The 21,653-nt window shown below is 34.4% G+C and overlaps 1 protein-coding gene and 1 pseudogene across 2 annotated transcripts; one reads left to right on the top strand and one right to left on the bottom strand.

Annotated features, from left to right (window-relative positions):
- Positions 1-7,091: 7,091 nt before the first annotated feature.
- Positions 7,092-9,174, top strand: LOC107638887 (uncharacterized). Its single transcript, XM_016342287.3, has 5 exons — positions 7,092-7,352; positions 7,500-7,575; positions 7,690-7,734; positions 8,474-8,571; positions 8,772-9,174. Exons 2-5 carry the CDS (start codon positions 7,522-7,524, stop codon positions 8,857-8,859), a joined length of 285 nt encoding a protein of 94 aa, XP_016197773.1. The 5' UTR covers positions 7,092-7,352; positions 7,500-7,521; the 3' UTR covers positions 8,860-9,174.
- Positions 9,175-9,800: 626 nt separating this feature from the next.
- Positions 9,801-13,757, bottom strand: LOC107637592 (boron transporter 1-like; annotated as a pseudogene). The gene is made up of 12 exons (XR_015881112.1): positions 13,654-13,757; positions 13,442-13,524; positions 13,108-13,300; positions 12,662-12,800; positions 12,333-12,498; positions 12,028-12,194; positions 11,570-11,743; positions 11,331-11,426; positions 11,031-11,165; positions 10,628-10,947; positions 10,260-10,527; positions 9,801-10,099 (listed from the first exon to the last, which is right to left on the bottom strand). The product of XR_015881112.1 is annotated as a boron transporter 1-like (transcript).
- Positions 13,758-21,653: the final 7,896 nt, after the last annotated feature.

The following is a 21,653-nucleotide window of genomic DNA, read 5'->3' as shown; positions in this document are numbered from 1 at the left end:
CAACACGTCTCCTGCGTGTTAGTTAGAATATTATCACGTGTTCAATATTTTCTTCCTCTACGTGTTGACTTCTCACCTACAAAATCTACTCGAGATAAGCCTTAAAGTGGTCCCTGAAGTTACCCTCGAGCCTCATAGTGATCCCTGAAGTTAAAAATTACTCATATTCATTCCTGAAGTTGCACTCCGGAACTCAGACTCGTCCTTCCGGCCAATTTCGTCCAGCTGGCGCAACCGGAAAGCTGACCTGGACTCGTTGGTGACACGCTGTCAGCACAACGGCTAGCTGACGTGGCGACGTAAACTGTTTTGACTCAATTTGGTCCCTAAATTGAGGTTAAAAATCCTAACCCCCAATTGACTCTCTTCTCCTCTCTTCTCCATCGCACCAGAGGTGACTCTCCTCTATTGCTTCTCCTACAGTGTCTTCTCCATCTTTGAAAACCACACGTTATGGCTAGCGCGAGCAACGCAGCTGGGAGCTCCAACAACCCACGATCATTTGGAAGCATCATGAGGAGAATGAATAGAAACAGAGATGCACGTCTGCCAGAATGGTGTGAGTGCGGGTTGAGACCAGTGTTGTGATGGTTAGCGACGGATTCTAATCTAGGGAGACCGTTCGTGGGTTGCCCAAACTAAAAATGTAAGTGTTTGATGCTATTGTTTGCTGTAATTCTGGATATAAAATTGGTTGATTCACTTTCCAGGGTGTAGACTCCAGGGAAGAGGTGGTGTGAGTTGTTTCTGTGGGTGGATAAAATTCTGGAAAAAGACGCAATAACATGTGATGGTAGAACAAGCTCTTTAAATGACAACAAAGAATGTGATTATAAAAAATACAAGCTCTGTTACATATTAGATATGCAGAGAATCATATGTATGTGATTGCATATGCAATTGTCCTTGTTGAAAATACTGAAAACTGGAGGTGGTTCTTGGAATTACTTCATGAAGACTTGGGAGATTATAAGCAAAACAAGCTCTGTTTCATATCAGATAAGCAGAAGGTACGTTTTAGAAATTTATTTGTTGTTGTATAATTAGTATTGGCTGCTGTGATAATAGAGTAAGTGAGAAAATATTCATTACAGGGTAGTTGGATCACTGCTTATATAATGAACTGCTGTGTATATAATGAACTACTGCTTTACTTAGTAGATGGACTAATACTTGATGAACTGCTGTGTATATAATGAACTGATTTGTATGTAAAGAATAGGGACCATTTTGATGTCACTTATAAAACTGAAGGGACCATTCTGATGTCACTTATGTAACTCTAGAGCTGCTAATGAGGATGCTGCTGTTGCTGCAGAGGCTGCTGCTGTCCAACCCCTTACTGCTAATGGTGGTGAAGCCACCCTTATCCCACAACCCCCCACCGAAATTCAGCTTGAACTCAGTCAACCACCCTTGTCACAAACCGATGACTCTCAATAGGTTCAAAAAATTAGATGACATTCATTTTATTATGTGCATGTTCTTATACACTTTTACTAACTATTTTACATGTCTTCACTAATAGATTTTGCCTTGTCCTATGAGGCCACCAAAACTCCCTCCCAAAAGGAAGTCCTCCAAACAAGAAAAGGCAACTCTAGGAAGCAACAATCAAGCCGCAACCACCCAACCAGCAACCAGTTAACCCGCAACAAATCATCCGTCTCATCCTATGCAAGGTGCATCACAGGGGACCGTTATAAGGCTTGCTAACTTCATGAAGTTTGTTCCCAACCTTGGATTCAGACCACCCAGAAACAAAGAATGAATACTAGGATTATTACGTTTAGGAGAAGATTATTTTATTTATCTATTTTGATGAAGCAGCGTGCTTTCTAAATTTTGAACCCAGTGTTGGGGATTTTAGTGTTCAAAACTTGTGTTCTCAATATGTTGAGAACTTTGATATACTTGTTGAATATTGCTCTGACTCTGTAATGCCTATTTTAAATATGTTTTCTGCATTATGAATATATGAATATGGATTATGACTCCCTTGAATTGAGCTATGGCAGATTTTTTTTCTTGGTCTCTGATATGAAATTAAGATTAATTCCATTAGATGAATCCATTAGTAGTGCAGGAACAATTATTTACATATAACCTTTTGTTTATTCAAATTCCAAATTATTCTTACACAGTCATGTAAAACAGTTTAATCTGCATTTCTTTCAACCAAAAGGACAGATACAAGTACATGAACAGAACAACATATGCATATCCCATGTCACATATTTTTTTGCTAAATACAATTGACTCTGTTGCCTATCTAACCTTAAGACAAGCACAACAACTGTAATCAATAGCAGCAGCATACATGTAAACAGCAAAATCCCCCCTCCCCTCCCCTCCCCATTTTGAGAACTCTAACTTCAGAATGTAATCTTCATCCTTCATTCTTTGTTGTCATTTAAAGAGCTTGTTCTACCATCACATGTTACCGCATCTTCTTCCAGAATTTTATCCACCCACAGAAATAACCCACACCACCTCTTACCTGCAGTCTGCACCCAGAAAAGTGAATCAACCAAGTTTACATCCAGAATTACAGCAAACAACAGCATCAAACACTTACATTGTAGTTTGGGCAATCCACGAATGGTCTCCCTGGATTAGAATCCGTTGCTGACCATCGCAACACTAGTCTCGACCCGCACCCACACCATTCTGGCAGACGCGTATCTCTGTTTCTATTCATTCTCCTCATGATGCTTCCAAATGATCGTGGGTTGTTGGAGCTCCCAACTGCATTGCTCGCGCTAGCCATAACGTGTGGTTTTCGAAGATGGAGAAGACACTGTAGAGGAGAGTCACCTCTGGTGCGATGGAAAAGAGAGGAGAAGAGAGTGTGCGATGGAGAAAAGAGGAGAAGAGAGTCAATTGGGGGTTAGGGTTTTTAACCTCAATTTAGGGACCAAATTGAGTCAAAACAGTTTACGTCGCCACGTCAGCTAGCTGTTATGCTGACAGCGTGTCACCAACGGGTCCAAGTCAGCTTTTCGGTTGCGCCAGCTGGACGAAATTGGCCGGAAGGACGAGTCTGAGTTCCGGAGTGCAACTTCAGGGATGAATATAAGTAATTTTTAACTTCAGGGATTACTATGAGACTCGACGGTAACTTCAGGGACCACTTTGAGGCTTATCTCAATCTACTCACTTGTAATTACACTAAATATTTCCATTTCTAACAAAAACACTAATATTTTTTTCATATAAAAAAATCGTTAAAGGGCAATACCAAAAAATTATTCATATTTAAATTTTTGAGCTTCAATATATTCTTATTTTTCATTTTTCATTGTATTCTTTTTCAATGTTACTTTTTCTATTTGCATGTGTAGATTTGTCTATTCATATATGAATATATAATTTTTTTTCTAATTAGCACTAATCAACTCTGGTTTCATATATTGGTATAAATTTCTGAATTCATATATGAAGAATTTGTTAGAAACAGAACCCAAAAAAAAAAATTTTATAGACAAACTCAATTTATGTAGTTGCTAAGCAAATTTAAAGAATCAATTTTTTTAACTAAAGTTATAACCAAAATATTAATACATCTATATAAATTAAATATAATTTTTTGACATTGAGAGAAGTTAAAAATTAGTTTAGTAAATTTAATCAATTTAATTATTTGTTATAGTTATATGTATTATTTTTTCACATATTTATAATATATATTTTATATTTTTAAATTATTTTGTCAATTATTATTATCATTTGTGACTTTTTTCTTATATATTTTTTACAAAATGAATTCTTTCATTTTTTTACCCTAAATTAATGTTGTAAAGTATAATTTTTTACCATCTTTAAATAAAATCAAGAAAACACATATAAAAAAATGTTATTTAATAATAAAAGAATTATAATATTCTACTATACACAGATACTCATACGGTCACAGGATATAACATGATACAAACGCCAATACATGAATTTTAAAATTTTATAAGACATAGAATACACACACACACACACACACACACACACACATATATATATATGCCGTAATGCTATTTTGATATTTTATTAATATTATAATATAAATTAATTTTTTTTTATTTTTAATGTATTATTTTAATTATTTAAAATATTTTTATTTTAATAAATAATAATATATATTATTTTTAAATTTATTTTAAAAATATATGTTAAGAATTAAGTTTGACATGTTGATAAATAATAATATTTAGGGTTAAGTACGATTTTGGTCCATAAGGTAGGGGCTGAAATTTTATTTTGTTCGCAGCCTTTTTTCGCTACAAAATGGTCCAAAGGTTTAACTTAGTTTTGAAATCGTCGTTCGGACTAAAATACCCTTCCCCTTCTTCCTCAAAATCAACCAGAATCCCCTTCCCCTTCCTTTACTTCCCCAAATTCAACCAGAAACAGAGCAAAAGCAGTAGCAACAATGAAGCCACAACAACCAAAAGCAGAAGAACAACAACACCACCAGCAGTAACAATAATAAAATCAGAAGCAAAATCAATGTAATCAGAAGCATAAACAAAATTAGAATCAGAGTGAAATAGAAGCATAAACAGAAGTAAAAACAAAAAGAAAGGCCCAATGTAATCAGAAGTAAAATCAATGTAATCAGAAGCATAAACAGAATCGAAATCAGATGATTATCTGGTGCTACACAGCAGCAAGAGCAGCTCCAATGAAAGGCCCAATCCAGAAAATTCACTGTAATGAAGGAAAGGAGATATGAAATTCAGAAAGAAATGAGTGAGAAAAAAAGGCCAGAAACGAGAAGATATACCTGATCATTCCAGGCATGGTCTCTGTTGAAGATGATGGCAGCACCAAGACTCCTAGCTGGGTTAATCCCAGTTCCAATGATAGGAATGGTTGTCAAGTGGACCAAGAAGACAGCAAACCCAATTGGAAGCAGTGGCGACCGGCAAGGAGCAGTGACGACCGGCAACTGAGTGAGGAGAAGAAGCAGAAACGGCGAGTGGCGAGCGGTGCACGACGTCCACCCTCCCGGATCTACTGGCGTCGACGTCGAGGAGCAGCGGCGAGTTCCAGCGACTGAACGACAAAGAGCAGCGGCGACAACGAGGAGCAGCGGCGGCGGATTCCCTTCCCCTTCCCTTCCCCACCTTCCCTTCTCCCTCTTCTTCCATTAAAAACCCACCTCCCCAGCGTGATTAACCCTTCCCCTGTTCCCCAACCTTTAACCCATTTTTTTTGTTTTTAATATTTTTTAATTAGGGATAATTTGGTAATAAAAATTAAAATTTTGGTAAAAAGGACAATTTTAAAACTAAGTTAAATCTTTGGGACCATTTTGTAGCGAAAAAAGGTCGGAAACGAAATAAATTTTCAGCCCCTACCTTAAGGACCAAAATCGTACTTAACCCTAATATTTAAGTATGTTCAACTATGTTTGACGAAAATTTTTTTATTTTTATTAAAATATAGTTGGACACAATAGATACACATGTCAAATAAGAGTACATAAACACACCAACTCAAAAAAGTGGGACAAAACACATAAATAAATCAAAACTAGTCCAATATTACGTGATTCACCTAAATAAAAAAATGTTACGTTGATCCCCAAACCATATTTCGATGTAAATAGAATTGGTTAAATTCAATTTATGCAATATAGTAGCAAATCAAATTGGTAAGATTCAAATTATATGGAAATCTTGTTTTATCAATGCGTTGAGCTATATGCACAAATCGATTTATCAAGATATATAAATTGATGTAAGTTAATTCAATTTATTATGGTCCAAACATATATAAAGAATACATTTAATAATACGCATAATGAATACAATAAAAAATACATTCAATAATAAACTAAAAAAATAATAATTATAAATATTTCCTATAAATAATTAAAAATTTCAATATAAATTATAAATAATTATAAAATTTAAGATTTAAAATTTAGTTTTTAATATTTAAAATAAATAAAATATTTGCTAAAAATATTATATTTTATTAGTGCCTTATTGAATCTATTAACCATGATAAATCGATAATATCCAGATCATTGATTAGTTTCTATATAAAAATATTTTTATTCTATTTAATATTTAAATTTGATAAAATATTAATTAATTTTAAATTTAGTTATTATGAATTCTAACTTCTAAGAATACATGTTAAGATTGTTATTAATAAAAATTTTAATTTTTTTTATTTTAACAAATGCTGAATAAATCATTAAAAATTCAACTTTATAAAGTTTGGACCATAAATTGGTTATAAAGTGAAATTTGTATTGGTTATGAAGTTATATTTTTAATGATTTGTTGAGCATTTATTAAAATAAAAAATTTAAAATTTTTATTAATAACAATCTTATTAGAAGTTAGAATTCATAATAACTAAATTTAGATAAAATTAATTAATGTTTTACCAAAATTAAATATTAAATGGAATAAAAATATTTTTAGATAAAAACTAATCAATCATTTGAATATTATCATGGTCAAATAAATTTAATAATGTTAATTGATCAATAAAATATAATATTTTTGATAAATATTTTATTAATTTTAAATATTAAAAACTAAATTCTAAATTTTAAATTTTATAATTATTTATAATTTATAATGGGATTTTTAAAAAATTTATAGAAAATATTTATAATTATTATTTTTTTAATTTATTATTGAATGTACTCTTTATTATATTCATTATGGGTATTATTAAATGTATTATTTATCTATGTTTGAATCAATAATAAATTGAATTAACTTACGTCCATTTATATATCTTGGTAAATTGATTTGTACATATAGCTCAAAACACTAATTCGACCTTGTTTGTTTTGATTTATCCTGGCCATTTTTATTTATAAATCGAACCGTCTTATTCGATTTATTAAAGACATGTAATTCAAATAGATCACACTTGATTTACTGCTTCCTTCAATTTGATTTATGCAAAAAAATAGGAATTTTCATGTAATTCGAATCTTACTAATTCGATTTATTACTATATCACTTAAATCGAATTTAACTAATTGAATTTATATAGGAATATGATTTGAAGATCAATAAAACATTTTTTTGGGTAAATCACATAATATTAGACTAGTTTTAGTTTATTTATGTGTTTTGCCCCCAAAAAAGCGTCCCTGCTTCGTAGACAATATCCTTTTTTCTTCACCTTAGCATTCCAAATCTTTATTCGGTTATTCCTTTGACGACAGCACCGTTGCCAATCTCATCTCCACCTCCATCCGCTCCGCCCCAGACTGCCCATCAACTGCCCGTAACTACCTCGCAAACCTCCTCCTCCTCCTGCGTCCACCACAAGTTGATTTTGATTTCGAATTTTTCATCCATCCATATCAGATTGAGAATCAGGCAAGTACCAATGATCCCAATCCCTTGTTCTCACATTGGTCTCGTTCAATTTCTTCGTTAGATCAAGCTTGCTCTCTGCCTTGAAACTGTTCGATGAATTGTCTCTGTGACATTGAAGGACTTAACTTGTTTGGTTTCGTTTCGCAGGGTTGGGTAGTTTTCGCCGAAAATGCCGTCTCTTCAAACAGCACTGCCTCCTGAGCTGGCCAACAATGCCATTAGGGTCACAGACTAAACTTTCTGATGCTTCCTTTTTAGTGGAATCTATGTGCTTGTGTTTGAAATTTGGGACCTTTTTCTTTGCTGATAAAAATATCTTTTTTGTTTGTTTGTTCAGCTTTACCGTGAATGCCTACGAAGAGCTAAGTATATTGGCCATCGGGTACGTGATCTTCTCGTTTTTAGAAATGATGGGTTTCTTGTGTAGCCATGGTGAATTTTATTGCAGAGGAAGATTAACATCAGTGTCTCAAGTTTGCGATCTATGTTTTCAAAAGACATTTTATTTGATGCTCACTACTATTGTATGTAAAGATTCAACATGTAGGATGACTGCCTGTTGATTCAGTGTATAATCTTCGTGGTTATTCAAAGAAGAAGAAAGTAGTATAGTACTAGATATTATTCAAAGAAGATTCAGCTTTACCTTTTTCATTAAGGGAACTCACATCACATAGTATTTAGCCCATGATGAGAGTAGTTGAGGAAAAGAAAATTATAAACATCAACGGTGGATTGCATATTAGTTGGTTGAGTATTATACTTAATGCATTCATATAACTGATCCGTCTTGTTAATACTTAATGCGTTAAGTAAATAGGATAATAGGAGTATGTCTGAAGAAATTTGGCTTCTTTGAGTTTGAAGTGCGATTGTACTTTTAAAGATGCACAATTTTAATTCTGATGAAAGCTTAATGAGCATCACACATTTATGTTTCATCCGTTATTCTTTTTTTCATTCACATTACCTATGATCATGGTATTCTTGTTTATACTTGTTAACATCCTTTCGCAGCTAGTAGTGTACTCCCTCCAGATTTGTGCTAGATATCTAATATGCATGTTAGAAAGATAAGATGTATGAAACTGATTACATTGTGTATTTGCATGCAATTGCAGCAACATAACACACAGCTTCTTGTTGATATGGTGAGACAACAGTTTAAGCAAAACATGCACGAGACAGATCCTGAAAAGATTCAGCAGTTAAAGGATAAGTAAGGATGTGCCTTAATATAGTGTATCAATGTTGACTGTTGAGCAAGTATTCTAGATTCCTCGCTTTTTTCTTCTTTAATTCCAGCAGATAATACACGGCTGATATCAACATGAACATGAATGTGGGAGTTATTGCTGATATGCATACAACCAGTGATTCTGGGTGCAAAATGATATATTATTTCCCTTGGTTTTGCAGTGCAGCAAGGGGACTTATCAACCACATACTATATGAGTCAGAGCAATTATCTGGTCGTAAATTTAGCAAGAGTCCTAAAGCAGTTTAGTTGGCTCTGTTCTTAATTATTCAACCCCTTCATCAATGCAAGGTTTGTCAGATCGTGCATTGGCCGAATCTTCCAAAGGGCTGGAGAGATTGTTATACTCATGAAAAAAATAAAATTGTAGAAAATAACATGGTGCCTTTTTCTTTTACTAGTGCTTTTCATGTCAAGAGTTCTAAAGTTTCTTAAAATTACATTTTACGTTCTGTCAAATGACCTTGTCTATGATACATTAAAAGATTCCAAGCTGAAGTCTCCTTCAAGATATCGTGGCATTATGTTCCAATATATGACATTGTTACTCCTGGATTTCTGATAGTTTAGGTGGTTAGTTGATACTGGTCTTTTATGGTTTAGATTTTAGAATGTTTTTGTTGCATTTGTACTTTTTTTTTTCATGTGAAACCAAGCATGGGGTATTGGCCATTGGAATATTTTTTTTGGGGTCAAATGAATTAGATAATTTCTAATCCTAAGCATTACAAACTCACTCACACCACAATTACACACACAATACTTAAGGGTTCCATCCACTATTTAGCCTAGACAAGTCTTGAACCCAGGTGCACTTACTACAAGGCATACATGATTGACCACTAGACCAAGGCCTTGCATCCGAGGTATTGGCCTATTGGGACTTGAGTGGAATTGGTTTGTGAAATAACGAAGGTTGTCAGCCCATGCCTGAGTCACCATCTTTAGAAAAACAAGACTGAAGGACTAACAAAAAAAAAAGACACTAATTATTCTTGCCTTACAATTGAAAAAAAACCATAAAATTAAAGGGACAAGAGAAGAAAATGATTTTTACAATATCCCAACTAAATAATCTGAAACAACAATTGGCTTTGCCAAGAATGAGATGTTTACAGGGAACAAGGATCTTGCAACCTTTCCAAGCAATCCTTGCAATTGAATGTGTTATGTAGCTAGACCTATAGCATTCAACCAACGTTACTCAGATCGGATTCCCTTGCTTCAGCAGGACTGAATGGTCCTTTTCCATCAACACCATGAGGGCTGTGATTTACTGATTTCCTCTTAATTCTCTTATCCGAGGGCTGTATACTCTATCTGGCAAGCTCGAACTTCTCTGAAAATTTGCCAACTCTCGTGTTGGTGGGGTGGAGCTCCTTGTCTTTGGGCTGCAAACGCACCTTATCTCACCCCGGCTTCGAGTAATTAGACCATCTAGAATCTCTCCATCATTTGGGAAGGAAGCTGTCTTGCCCAAGTCTCCCTCCTGCAGAATCCGAGCAAGCATTGAATACATGAGGTTATGTCACAGATTGGCCAAAAGCAACAAGAAAGCCATTTCGCACATATTGGTATGCAATTTTTGCCATTTCGATGCAAGAGTCATTTAAGTTCAATGCAGTATGATGATACAAGATAAATCTTACCGTGGCTTGGTTGAACGGTGTGGCGGGTACTTCTTCATATTCTGCAGCATCTAAATCTTGGAGGTGCGCAGTTTTGAAAAACTTGGGCAGAATGTATTGTCTTACAGGAACAAGAAGCATGATCATAAGAGGGAACAGAACCCCAGCAATTGGAATCCATGTGATACCAAAACAAACAATCAAGTACACAGTCTGGAAGATCGTGAATGCTGCAATTCTTGTGAAAGGTACTGTTTCAATGTAAGTTGTGTGGCTCTCCTCCAAAACTCTATTTAAAAAAAAAACGAAAAGAAAAGAGCAAAAAAGCAAGTTAGAGAATGAAACTCAATGAATTTTCTGGGGAGTTGAAATGGTGTTTAGGACAATACTTGTATCTCTTGCTCGGAGCAGTGAAAATTAGCAAAATGCGTTCCCAGAACTGGTTCCCGGGTAAGTTCTCGATGGCCATGAATGCAAAATAACCACAGAGTACAGAAGTTGGAATCGTTTTCAGGAATGGCATTGCTGCTATACATCCTCCTACCATCAAAGATTGGAGTAAGTTGCTCACTCTTTGTTCTTTGACCTCGATAGGCAAGATGTCTTCGATTTCCTTTTCGACATCAAATACTGACTCATCAATTGCAGCATTCATACTCTCCATGCTTGATGTCAATTGAATCGTCGACTCTTTCAACTCTTTTAACCCCTGCCAAAACAATAAAATGAAGATTATTCATGCCATTGGTGAGACAGTAAGGGTAACTAACAAAAGACAACGATTCTGCATACTCGAGAAGACTCCTGGTGAACTAGAGGGGTTTGCATCTGCTGGTAAGCTTCTTTTATGCTTTCATATAGTTGTCCCATGCTTGACTTCTTTGTTATACAACTTCGAGCCGTGGTGACAAGCTGGTTTCTAAGTATCTGACAATCACCAAAATGATTATCACGACAAAGTAACAAACATGACGAAACGATATCAAGAAAACATTATATATTCTGCTTCTGATTTTGCTTTATCATTTTACTCCTAATCATGGTGAAGCTGAAGCTCTACAAAGCAAGAAAACTGGTAAGCTGCATATCTACCTGGTGCTTTAGTGTAGCTAAGCTTTTGGTATGCATTGGAGATTGTGGAATCACACCATTTGATGGGGGAATTCCAATTAGACCACATAATATAACCTATCATACATTAAAGAACTTCAAATGGAATCTAAATGAATCTGACTGCAAGGCGAAAGCGAAGAGCTTTAGGCATAAATAGCAAAGAACTGAAGGAATTTAAATACATGTAAGAGATGAAAAGAGCAAGGAGGATAATGTACCATGAATCCCAAAAGAAGTAAATCATAATGGAAAGAAGGTGGCTTTCTTAGATTGAATTCTTTCTGCTGAGCAAGCTGAGATGCCACACTATGATCAAAATAATAAAGCACAGCAATCATTGTTGCAGGAATAAATGCTCCAATGATATACATAATTGGCACATCCAGCATATCCTGTAGGTGATTTTTTGTGAGCAAATTTAGTAGACATGTTAGGTAAATTTCTATGAACTGAGTTAGTGTAGAAACTCTTTTAAGCTAACATCTAATTAGACAAAAGCAGTTAATTTCGACACCAAACGCTATCTAAAACGGACAACACGTAATTAGATGTCAATGTAAAACTCTAAAAAGGGCAGTCTGATGCACAAGCATCTCGCATAACTTGATAAATGCATTAGTGGCTAATTGAATCACATAATGTAGCAACAAAATCTCGGATTTTCAAGTAATCATGCCTTTATGACAGTCCAGTTCTCATATGCACCCGGGGACCATGGATTCGGACTTGAGAGACGCCTAGGTATTCCTTTTGGAACACTACCAGCTGGTATATAAGAAACAGCAGTCCATAACAGAACCATCAATGGGACACCATAATCTGCTATAAAGCTCCTTAACCATCCTGCAATTAGAGGGAAAATAAATCTTATAAGAACTATTGAAACATGATTAAAGAATATCCTAATGGAAGTGCTTAATATTTCTTGCAACTTTCTGTCAACAATCCACAAATTGACTATACAGAAATGAAAATCGATACCTGAACCATACCGCCAAGACCTTGCTTTTCGGCTTCTCAATGCTGTAAGCAGTAGGCCAAAGGACAGAACCAGAGCAAACATGCCATTTCCAAATCTCCATGAGGGTTGAAACTCAGCTGATGCTGGATTTGCTCTTTCAGGTACATTAAACTCATTTATGAGTCCCTATTAAGCCAAATTAGACAGCATCTTGAATCAATTGCCATCCAAATACATATGTATCACATAGCATGTTATTTTCCATTACTATACTAAACAACCACATAATCATTAAACCTCAAAAATTTTATTTGAGATACTGAGAAAGCAGAAAAGTTATGCCTCTTACCCTAATAGCCTCTTGCATGAAGAGCATTGCGATAAGAAGGCCGAACAGTTCCCCGGCTATGCGCGTAAACCTGTTGATGATGGAGCAGGCTCCCAAGATAGCCAACAGGAACAAGAAAACTGCTGTCCACAAGCATACCCTGCACATACAATGAATTCACAAGGCAAATAAGCTTAAGAGTGTTTGCGGGAAAAGTTAAAACAAAGAGCATAAATGATTAAGGAGAACCTGAAAACTTACAGCTCAAATATTCTACATGATTGAAAAAGCCGAAAACTTATTTTTTCTTTACCTAACTCAATATTTTTTGAAGAAAGAAAACCATCCAAACATGTGAAAACAAACTTCTTTTGGCTAAAGAAAGTGATTTTATGACAAAATTGAGTTAAACAAACACACCCGCCTAAGTCACTTTTGAATCTCAAAGTAAGAAGTCTATATTATACCATGCACTCCATGCCAGAAAGAGCGAAGAACCCAAATCCGGTCTACTTTTAGCGAAATTGAACATGAATGTATACATAATCACAGTTGGTTCCGCGACTCCGAGAATCAACAGAGGCTGGCCTCCTAGAATAGAATGTATGAGTCCACACAATGCAGTAGATGCTAACGTTTGAACTGCAGTAAGCACTCCATCTGGAAATTGTTGGAACAATGCACATGATCACACTTGAGGCTTACAGCTTACTGCATTAATCTTTCTTAATTAATCTTTCTTAATTACCATATGAGATCAGTAAGAAGACCAATAGAAACGTAACTAGGACTTTCATGTACCTGTATCTCTTTCCAATTGTTCTCCAAATGAGATGACTGGAATTGCTGAAGCAAAAAATATGTATGTAGTGGGGGCTAATATCCTAAGAAAACAATAATTCAATTACCAAGTTAACATATAAAAAAAAATGGTCCCAGAAAAAATATCAAAGTATAATAAATAAATAAAATAAAATAAAAGCGAGAATCTTTATATTATAAGAAAGAAGCACCTGAAACCAGCATTGAGACCACCAATCCAATCTTGCTTGTAACACATGAATCTTCCTTGAAGATCATTCTTTATTCCACGAAATGGAACAAATGTCTCTTCCATGGCTTAATAATAACCAAAGAAGCTAAATTTCCTTTGATGCTTTAACAGTTTAACACTGAACAATGAGTGACAAGTAGAACACTAAACACTTCAACAGGAAAATGAACGCAGCAACAGAAAAGAAGAAAAAGAGAGAAACTTTGAGACAGAGACAAAGAGTTTGCGGGGGAAACTTCAAATATATAGAGGGTAATGCGAGACACAGAATTTCAAAAGGGATGGAAAGAAAGGCAGTTAACCATTGCAAAAAGAACCAACTTTGTGGAAAAGAAAAAAAAATGAAGAAACAATAAAACAGAAAAAGAAAGAGTAAACAACATTTTCACCAAGGACAGGCAGTCAATAATAAAAAATCAGGGAGGGTAAAAGTTTATTTTGCTAATAAAAATAACTTCTAAAAAATGCTAACGGAAAATAAGTTCTTAAATTATTTTAAAATATGAAAAAACTAATTAATAAATATTTATTTTTCCATAAGTAATATAAAATATTTTATATTTAATAGATGACTTATTTATTTGATGGAAATTTTTATAGCAATATTTAAATATTTAGAAGGTACACGCAAAAAATTAGAGTAAAATTTGAACTTGAGATTTTTTTTATTTAAAAAAAACTCAGTCATTTACAATAAATCTTTTTTTTAAAAAAATTAGTTGACACAAAATTATCAAATTTTAAAAATAAAAATATTTTATTTTTCTATGTTTAAAAAAATTGAATCAAAATATGATTTTTAAAGTCTTTTTTTAGAATACAATTTAATATTTAATTATTTTTGTCGCGTTTTTAAATTTTTTGGAAACTTGTTTATCGTTGAAATTTTTTGGAGTTATTTTTTATCTTTGAGTGTTAGTAGCAATAAAAGAATAAAGTCCAGTAGCAGGGTTGATGTTAGTAGCAATGACCCTGCACTTGCAAAAAACACGTGTAATTAGTTAGAATTACTTAGCCAAATCAACAAAGTTGTTAGAAGTCAATTAGTCTTTCCGTTAAACCCTATATATATATATATATATATATATATATATATATATATATATATATATATATATATATATATATATATATATATATATATATATATCAGTCCCTGTACTATCTTTTGTGCAGTTAAATTCATTTTACTATTATTCTTCCAAAATCTTCCAGCATCTTCTTCTTCTTCTTTTTCTCAAAGAGGCTGATACCTTCACATGGTATCAGAGCTTTCTTCGATCCATGGATAACGCTGCACAAATCTCACAAGCTCCAACGAGCTTCCTCAGCTAGAATCCCTTCACGGCTTTCTCGGCGATCAAACTTAATGAAAACAACTACAAAGCATGGAAGAAATAGGCACTAGCGTGCATCAAGGTAAACAAGCTTCAAAATCATCTTGATCCAAGAAAGGTTCCAGCGCAATTCAACTCAGAATTAGATAGATGTAATGGAATTGAAGCACAGCAATACATAGACTGGGAGGTGCGAGATCAATGTCTGGTAGCTTAGTTAATTGCATCAATGGAGCAAAATTTTGTAAATCGAGTAATTGAATATGATCATGCATATTAGAGCTGGCATGTGTTAGATGAATACTTTGAAGCCAGAGTCAAATCAAAGATTAAGCAGTTGAAGACACAGCTGAAGACGTTCAAGAAACAAGGATCATCGGCAGCTGAATATATCTCAAAAATCAATCAGGTAGCAGACGCGTTGAACGCTCTTGGAGCACCACTTACCAAGGAAAAATACATAGAAGCAGCACTAGGAGGTCTCAGTGAGGAATATCGGGCATTCATTATAGTTACAACTGCAAGAATGGACCACATAACAAAAAGCGAATTTGAGTCATAATTACTCACAGAAGAAGAGCTGATTGATAGATTCAGAAAGACAGATTTAGGGCTGGTTCATGCAAATATAGCTCAAAGCAGTGAGGAACAAGAAAAAGTGCAAGATAGAAGCTATCATCACTACAACAGAGGTGGATTTCGAGGAACGCGAGGCAGAGGCTACTTCAGAGGTTCTGGAAGGTCTACGTGGTGGTAAGGTAGCAGACCTCAGTGCCAATTATGTGAAAAGATAGGACATATAGTTATACAGTGTTACCATAGGTTCAATCAAGAATTCATGAATCCTCAACTGCAACCCTTAAACACAGCTCAACCACCTTCAATGTCATTCCACAATGCCTCAGGCAATCAGCAACGTTACCAAGATCCAAAGATGCAGTCACCTACAGTAGCGAATCCACAAGCATTCCTCTCGCTGCCATCAGCTCTCCCTAACACCGCCTAGTATCCAGACTCATGAGTCTCGCACCACATCACATTCGACCAAAGAAACCTTGCCACAGGATCAGACTATGAAGGCACGGAAAAAGTGTATGGAGGTAATGGCCAAGGTATGAAAATTGAGCATATTGGAAGTTCATTTATGCATGCATCTTTGTCCAGCAGACCTTTTACACTAAGAAACCTACTACATGTACCCACTATCTCTAAAAACTTTGTCAGTGTCGCTAAGTTTGCACTAGACAACTGTGTCTTTTTTGAATTCTGGCCTTATTTTTACAATATCAAATGCCAGATGTCCAAGAAGATACTCCTTCAAGATCTACTTAAGGAAGGACTATACAGATTTGAAGGGATCCAAGTTATCCCAAGAGCCATTGAAACCAAGCCTTTACATTCCCCACCCACTACACCAACTGGCAACATCACCAATATATATGAAAAACTAAAATTCACAACCTATGATCCCAAAGAAAAACCAAGTATACCTGATCAAGGTTCCAAGTCTTCAAGCTTACCTGCTGCAGAACCAAATTCACCAATCCAATTTATCCCAAGAGCCACTGACACCAAGCCTTTACATTTTCCACCCTCTATACCAACCTGTAACATCATTAGGCCACCCCTCTGATAAAGTAGTTACTCTTGTAATGAAACAATGTAATGTGCCGAAGTTGGCTGATGCAATAAATAAAAACAGTCTTGATCCTTCATTTTGTCATGCTTGCTGCATAAGCAAAATACACCAATTGCCATATCCTGACTCCTGTACATCTTATGCACCTTTAGAATTAATATTTTCTGATGTTTGGGGGCCAGCACTAGTGTATAGTAGATCAGGTTTTCGTTACTATATATGTTTCATTGATGCATGTACCAGACATACTACCACTTACCTGCTTAACACCAAAGCTCAGCCTTTAAAGCCTTCCAACAGTACAAAGCAACTATTGAACTCAAAACAGGATTGAAAATTAAAGCATTATAGACAGATAATGGAGGAGAGTACATGTCTCTAGCATTCAACCAATTTCTTACTGATCACGGCATTCAACACAGGCTTACTTGTCCCTACACCCACCAACAGAATGGTACTGTTGAAAGAAAGCACAGACACATCACTGAAATATCACTCACCTTACTAGCTCAAGCCAACCTACCTCTCACATTCTGAGAAGACTCAACCATGACTGCCAACTATCTCATAAACAGATTGCCCACCCAACTTCTCAACAACAAAACCCCATTAGAAGCCCTTACCAATACCAAACCACACTATAATTTTTTAAAACCCTTTGGCTGCACTTGCTACCCCTTGCTAAGACCATACAATGCACACAAGTTTGATCACAGATCTGATAAATCAATATTTATTAGTTATGCCACAGACCACAAAGGATACAGGTGCTTATTCCCAAATGGAAGAGAAGTTATCTCAAGAAATGTGTACTTCAATGAATCTGAATTCCTTTACCCACAACTATTTCGATCCCAACCTCACCACACTATCCCACAACCAATCCCCAATCCCACTTCCAATCTTAGTCCTCTTTCCTCTATTCAACCCTTTCCTCTCACCACACCACACCCCCCTCCTAATGCACCTCATACATTGCATTCTATAAATGATACTTCCAATATTCCCAATGACATACATGCATCATTACCTGCTATACCTGTATCTGTATCTGATTATTTTGCTCTTGCTGATGATACTACTGTTGTCGCTAATCCATCTCCCAGCAATGTCACTCCTAATACAGGTGCTCATCAATCACCCATGATTGAAGCTATACTGCCAGCCCCAGTAACCTTGTCAATGAACCAACATCCAATGCAAACAAGAAGTAAATCTGGCATTTTCAAACCTAAAATATATGCAGCAGTAGTGCAAGAGGGTGCCACTAACCTCTCAGAGACCCTGCCGCCGACAGTAGCAGAGGTTCTCACCTGTCCCCATTGGCGAAGAGCAATGGAGGAGGAATATGAAGCTCTTTTGAGGAACCACACTTGGCAGCTAGTCCCCAAACCCACTCCTAACACAACCCCTAGCATTGGTTGCAAATGGATCTTTAGAATAAAGAGACATCCCAACGGCACCATTCAAAAGTACAAAGATAGGCTAGTGGCAAAGGATTTTCACCAAAAAGAATGTGTGAATTTTGACAAGGTTTTCAGTCCCGTAGTAAGGCCACCTACTATGCGAATCATGCTAACTTTGGCTTTGGCAAAAGGATGGAGAATAAGGCAATTTGACTTCAACAACGCCTTTTTAAATGGGGATCTTGAAGAAACAGTATATATGACTCAATCGGAAGGCTTTCTCTCACCGAACCATTTGCATCATGTGTGCAAACTCCAGAGGTCACTATATGGGCTGAATCAGGTGCCTCGTGCATGGTTCACTAAGCTCAAGACAACCCTCGATAGCTTTGGATTCCAAAACACTATTTCAAACTCGTCTCTCTTCACAATATTTACAACATCCTCTGCAACTTATATTCTTGTCTATGTCGACGATATTTTAGTCACAGGGAGCTCGGACTCTGAAATTGCCACACTAATCAGCCAGCTTAACTCAATCTTTTCTCTAAAGGACTTAGGAGAAATGAATTATTCTTGGGTATTGAAGCCATTAAGAGAAACGACAATGAAATACTCCTCTACCAAACTAAGTATATCAAGGAGCTGCTTGCAAAAGTGGGAATGCATGATGCAAAAGCCATGCCTACCCCAGTGGCATCCAGCTTAAAACTCTCAATGCATGATGGTGAAGCATTTCAGAAGCCAGCACTGTATAGATCCATTGTAGGAGGCCTCCAATATGTAATAATCACCAGACCAAATATTACCTTTGCTGTCAATAAAGTCTCACAATTTATGCACCACCCTCTAGAAACTCATTGGAGAGCTGTCAAAAGAATACTGAGGTACCTGGTTGGCACAACCCAACATGGCTTAAGGTTTCAAAGGTCGAGTGACTGCAGAATTTATGGCTTCAGTGACTCAGATTGGGGGAGTTATGTTGATGATAGAAAATCTACCAGTGATTTTTGTGTTTACTTGGACCTAACTTGGTCTCTTGGTCGAGCAAAAAGAAGATAATGGTGTCCAGAAGTTTCACAGAAGCTGAATACAGAGGAGTTGCATTGTGTCTCACTGAAATTATCTGGGTTCAGAACCTGCTGAGGAAGATGAGAGTGCCATGCACCACCAAGCCAAGCCTTTATTGTGACAGTCAAAGTGCTGTGCTAATTACAGCCAATCCTATTTTTCACAACAAAAGCAAACACTTTGAGCTAAACCTCCATTTTGTTAGAGACTTTGTGGCCAACAAAAAGATCCATGTGCTTCATATTCCTTCCCACGACCAAATAGCTGATTGTCTTACAAAGCCACTGTCAAGTGCATCCTTTTTAAATTCAAACCACAACTCAGAATTGCTGGTCAAGAACTGGAGACAGACAGCAGAAAAATTAGCAGCAGGATTGATGTTAGTAGCAATAAAAGAGTAAAGTGCAATAGCAGGGTTAATGTTAGTAGCAATGATCTTGCACTTACAGAAAATACGTGCAGTTAGTTAGAATTACTTAGCCAAATCAACAAAATTGTTAGAAGTCAATTAGATCCAAATCAGCAAAATTGTTAGAAGTCAATTAGTCTTTTCGTTAAACCCTATGTATATATATATCAGTCCATGTACTATCTTTTGTACAGTTAAATTCATTTTACTATTACTCTTTTAAAATCTTTCAATATCTTTTAAATCTTCTTCTTAGACTGATACCTTCACATTGAGTACTATTTTTATAATTTATCCTAAAAAATAAATTACAATGTCACTCTTAATTATTTATTTTTCGAATAAAAAAATTATTTTAAAATCTAATCCTTATATATAAGAAAGAGTATCTATAATAATACTATGTATATATTAAAAATTATTTATCAAATCCTGCATTTATTTTTAAATATATATATATATATATATATATATATATATATATATATATTATTTAATTTATTTTTTATATATTTTATATTCAAACGTGTTTTTTATATAAATAGTTGATTTGGTGAATGATATTGTATTGGAAGAGCTAAGCATTCAGACCACTAATCCAATCTTGTTATTTAAATGTGAATAAGTTATCAAAATTTTAATTTAACTTTCAATAACTAAATTAAATTATGTGTTTGGAATGATTACCAATATTTTCTTTCACAGATATAAGGAAAAAGGAATTAGGTTAGGGAATAAAAACAATTACAATTAGAAATTAATTACGTTTCAATGATTTTCATTAATGTTTTCCTTAAGTTTCTCTTTTTTTTTTATTAGATTTTTTATTTAAAACTAATATTATCAAAAGAACATGTGATAAAGGTACAACTGAAAATTTTGAAGGGATAGACGATGACTGAGAGTAGAAAAGGAATGAGGATTTGACATAATTAAGGTAAAGATTGGAAATAATTATTTATTTATCTTTTTTATTAAGAATTTGTTTGGGTGAGTTTTTTAAAATAAAATTTGAGTTATTTTTTAAAAATATTTTATAAAAAAATAAAAATAATTTTATATTTTGAATATTTCATGTAAATTTTTTTATTTAATTATATTTAGATATAATAATATAAAAATTTGTTTTGTTTATTTTTTTATATAAAAAATATTAAAAAAAATATAAATTATAACTTCTCAAAATTTTTTAATATTTTTATTATTAAAAATTTACCAAACACTCTAAAAAATAAAAAAATTTAACTACCAGTGAGTTTTGGTCTAAAAAACCACACGATGTTACCGAGTAACGGAATGGAATGTATGTTGGATTTATTAACGGAGAGTGTGACAAGCTGACTTGGTAATAAGGAATGACTTGGAAATTGGAATGATCATGTTCTAGTTTCCTTTTATTTATTTTTTTTATGTGAATATGCTGTCACGGAAAAAAAGAAAAATGAAAAAAAGACATACAAGTAAATAAAAAAATATTATTTTTCTCTTCTATGAGATATTAAAATGACACTTTTTTTATCTCTATTTATAAAATATATCTTCCTCTCCCTTATAATTTTTAAAAAACTTCTTCTTTAATTCGTTTTAAACTTTTTGTGTTAATTAAGGTTAATTTTATTCATTTTTAAAGAAAAAATAAATTATTTTTTATAAAAATATCCTTTGTCAAAAATTTTATTTTTATCATTACATTTTGCTTACTGATGATCGGATTTTTGACGGTTTAGAATTTCACAAATAAATTCTCGTTGCAAGTATAGTCTCTAAACCAATCACTAATCCTTTCATACAAAAAGTTGTTTGTCACTAAAACAAACCCCTAAAATTTATAAACCGAAGTATTCAAACCTCGGGTCGTTCTCCCTAGGAATTACAATAAAGTGTCTTGTTATTGGTTTGAGTTGTTTTGGGGTTTTGAATAAGAAGCATGAAAAGTAAATGGCAATGAAAATAAACTAACAACTATAAAGGCTCTTGGCAAGGTATGAAAATTAGAAGTCCTATCCTAGTTATCCTTCTCAATTGTGATGAGAATTGTTCATTGCTACCACTTAGTTAACCCTTACTAATTAAAGGAAAGTCAAGTGGATGAATTGA

The sequence above is a fragment of the Arachis ipaensis genome, chromosome B4 (assembly GCF_059453495.1).
Source record: "Arachis ipaensis isolate K30076 ecotype BB chromosome B4, ASM5945349v1, whole genome shotgun sequence".
Taxonomy (NCBI): domain Eukaryota; kingdom Viridiplantae; phylum Streptophyta; class Magnoliopsida; order Fabales; family Fabaceae; genus Arachis; species Arachis ipaensis.
This window is presented reverse-complemented; position numbering and strand designations above follow the sequence as displayed.

Coding starts and splice junctions, on each gene's coding strand:
- LOC107638887 (XM_016342287.3), top strand. CDS start 7,522: ATGCCGTCTCTTCAAACAGCACTGCCTCCTGAGCTGGCCAACAATGCC. Junction 7,576..7,689: donor TGGCCAACAATGCCATTAGG/GTCACAGACTAA, acceptor TTGTTTGTTCAG/CTTTACCGTGAATGCCTACG. Junction 7,735..8,473: donor CTAAGTATATTGGCCATCGG/GTACGTGATCTT, acceptor ATGCAATTGCAG/CAACATAACACACAGCTTCT.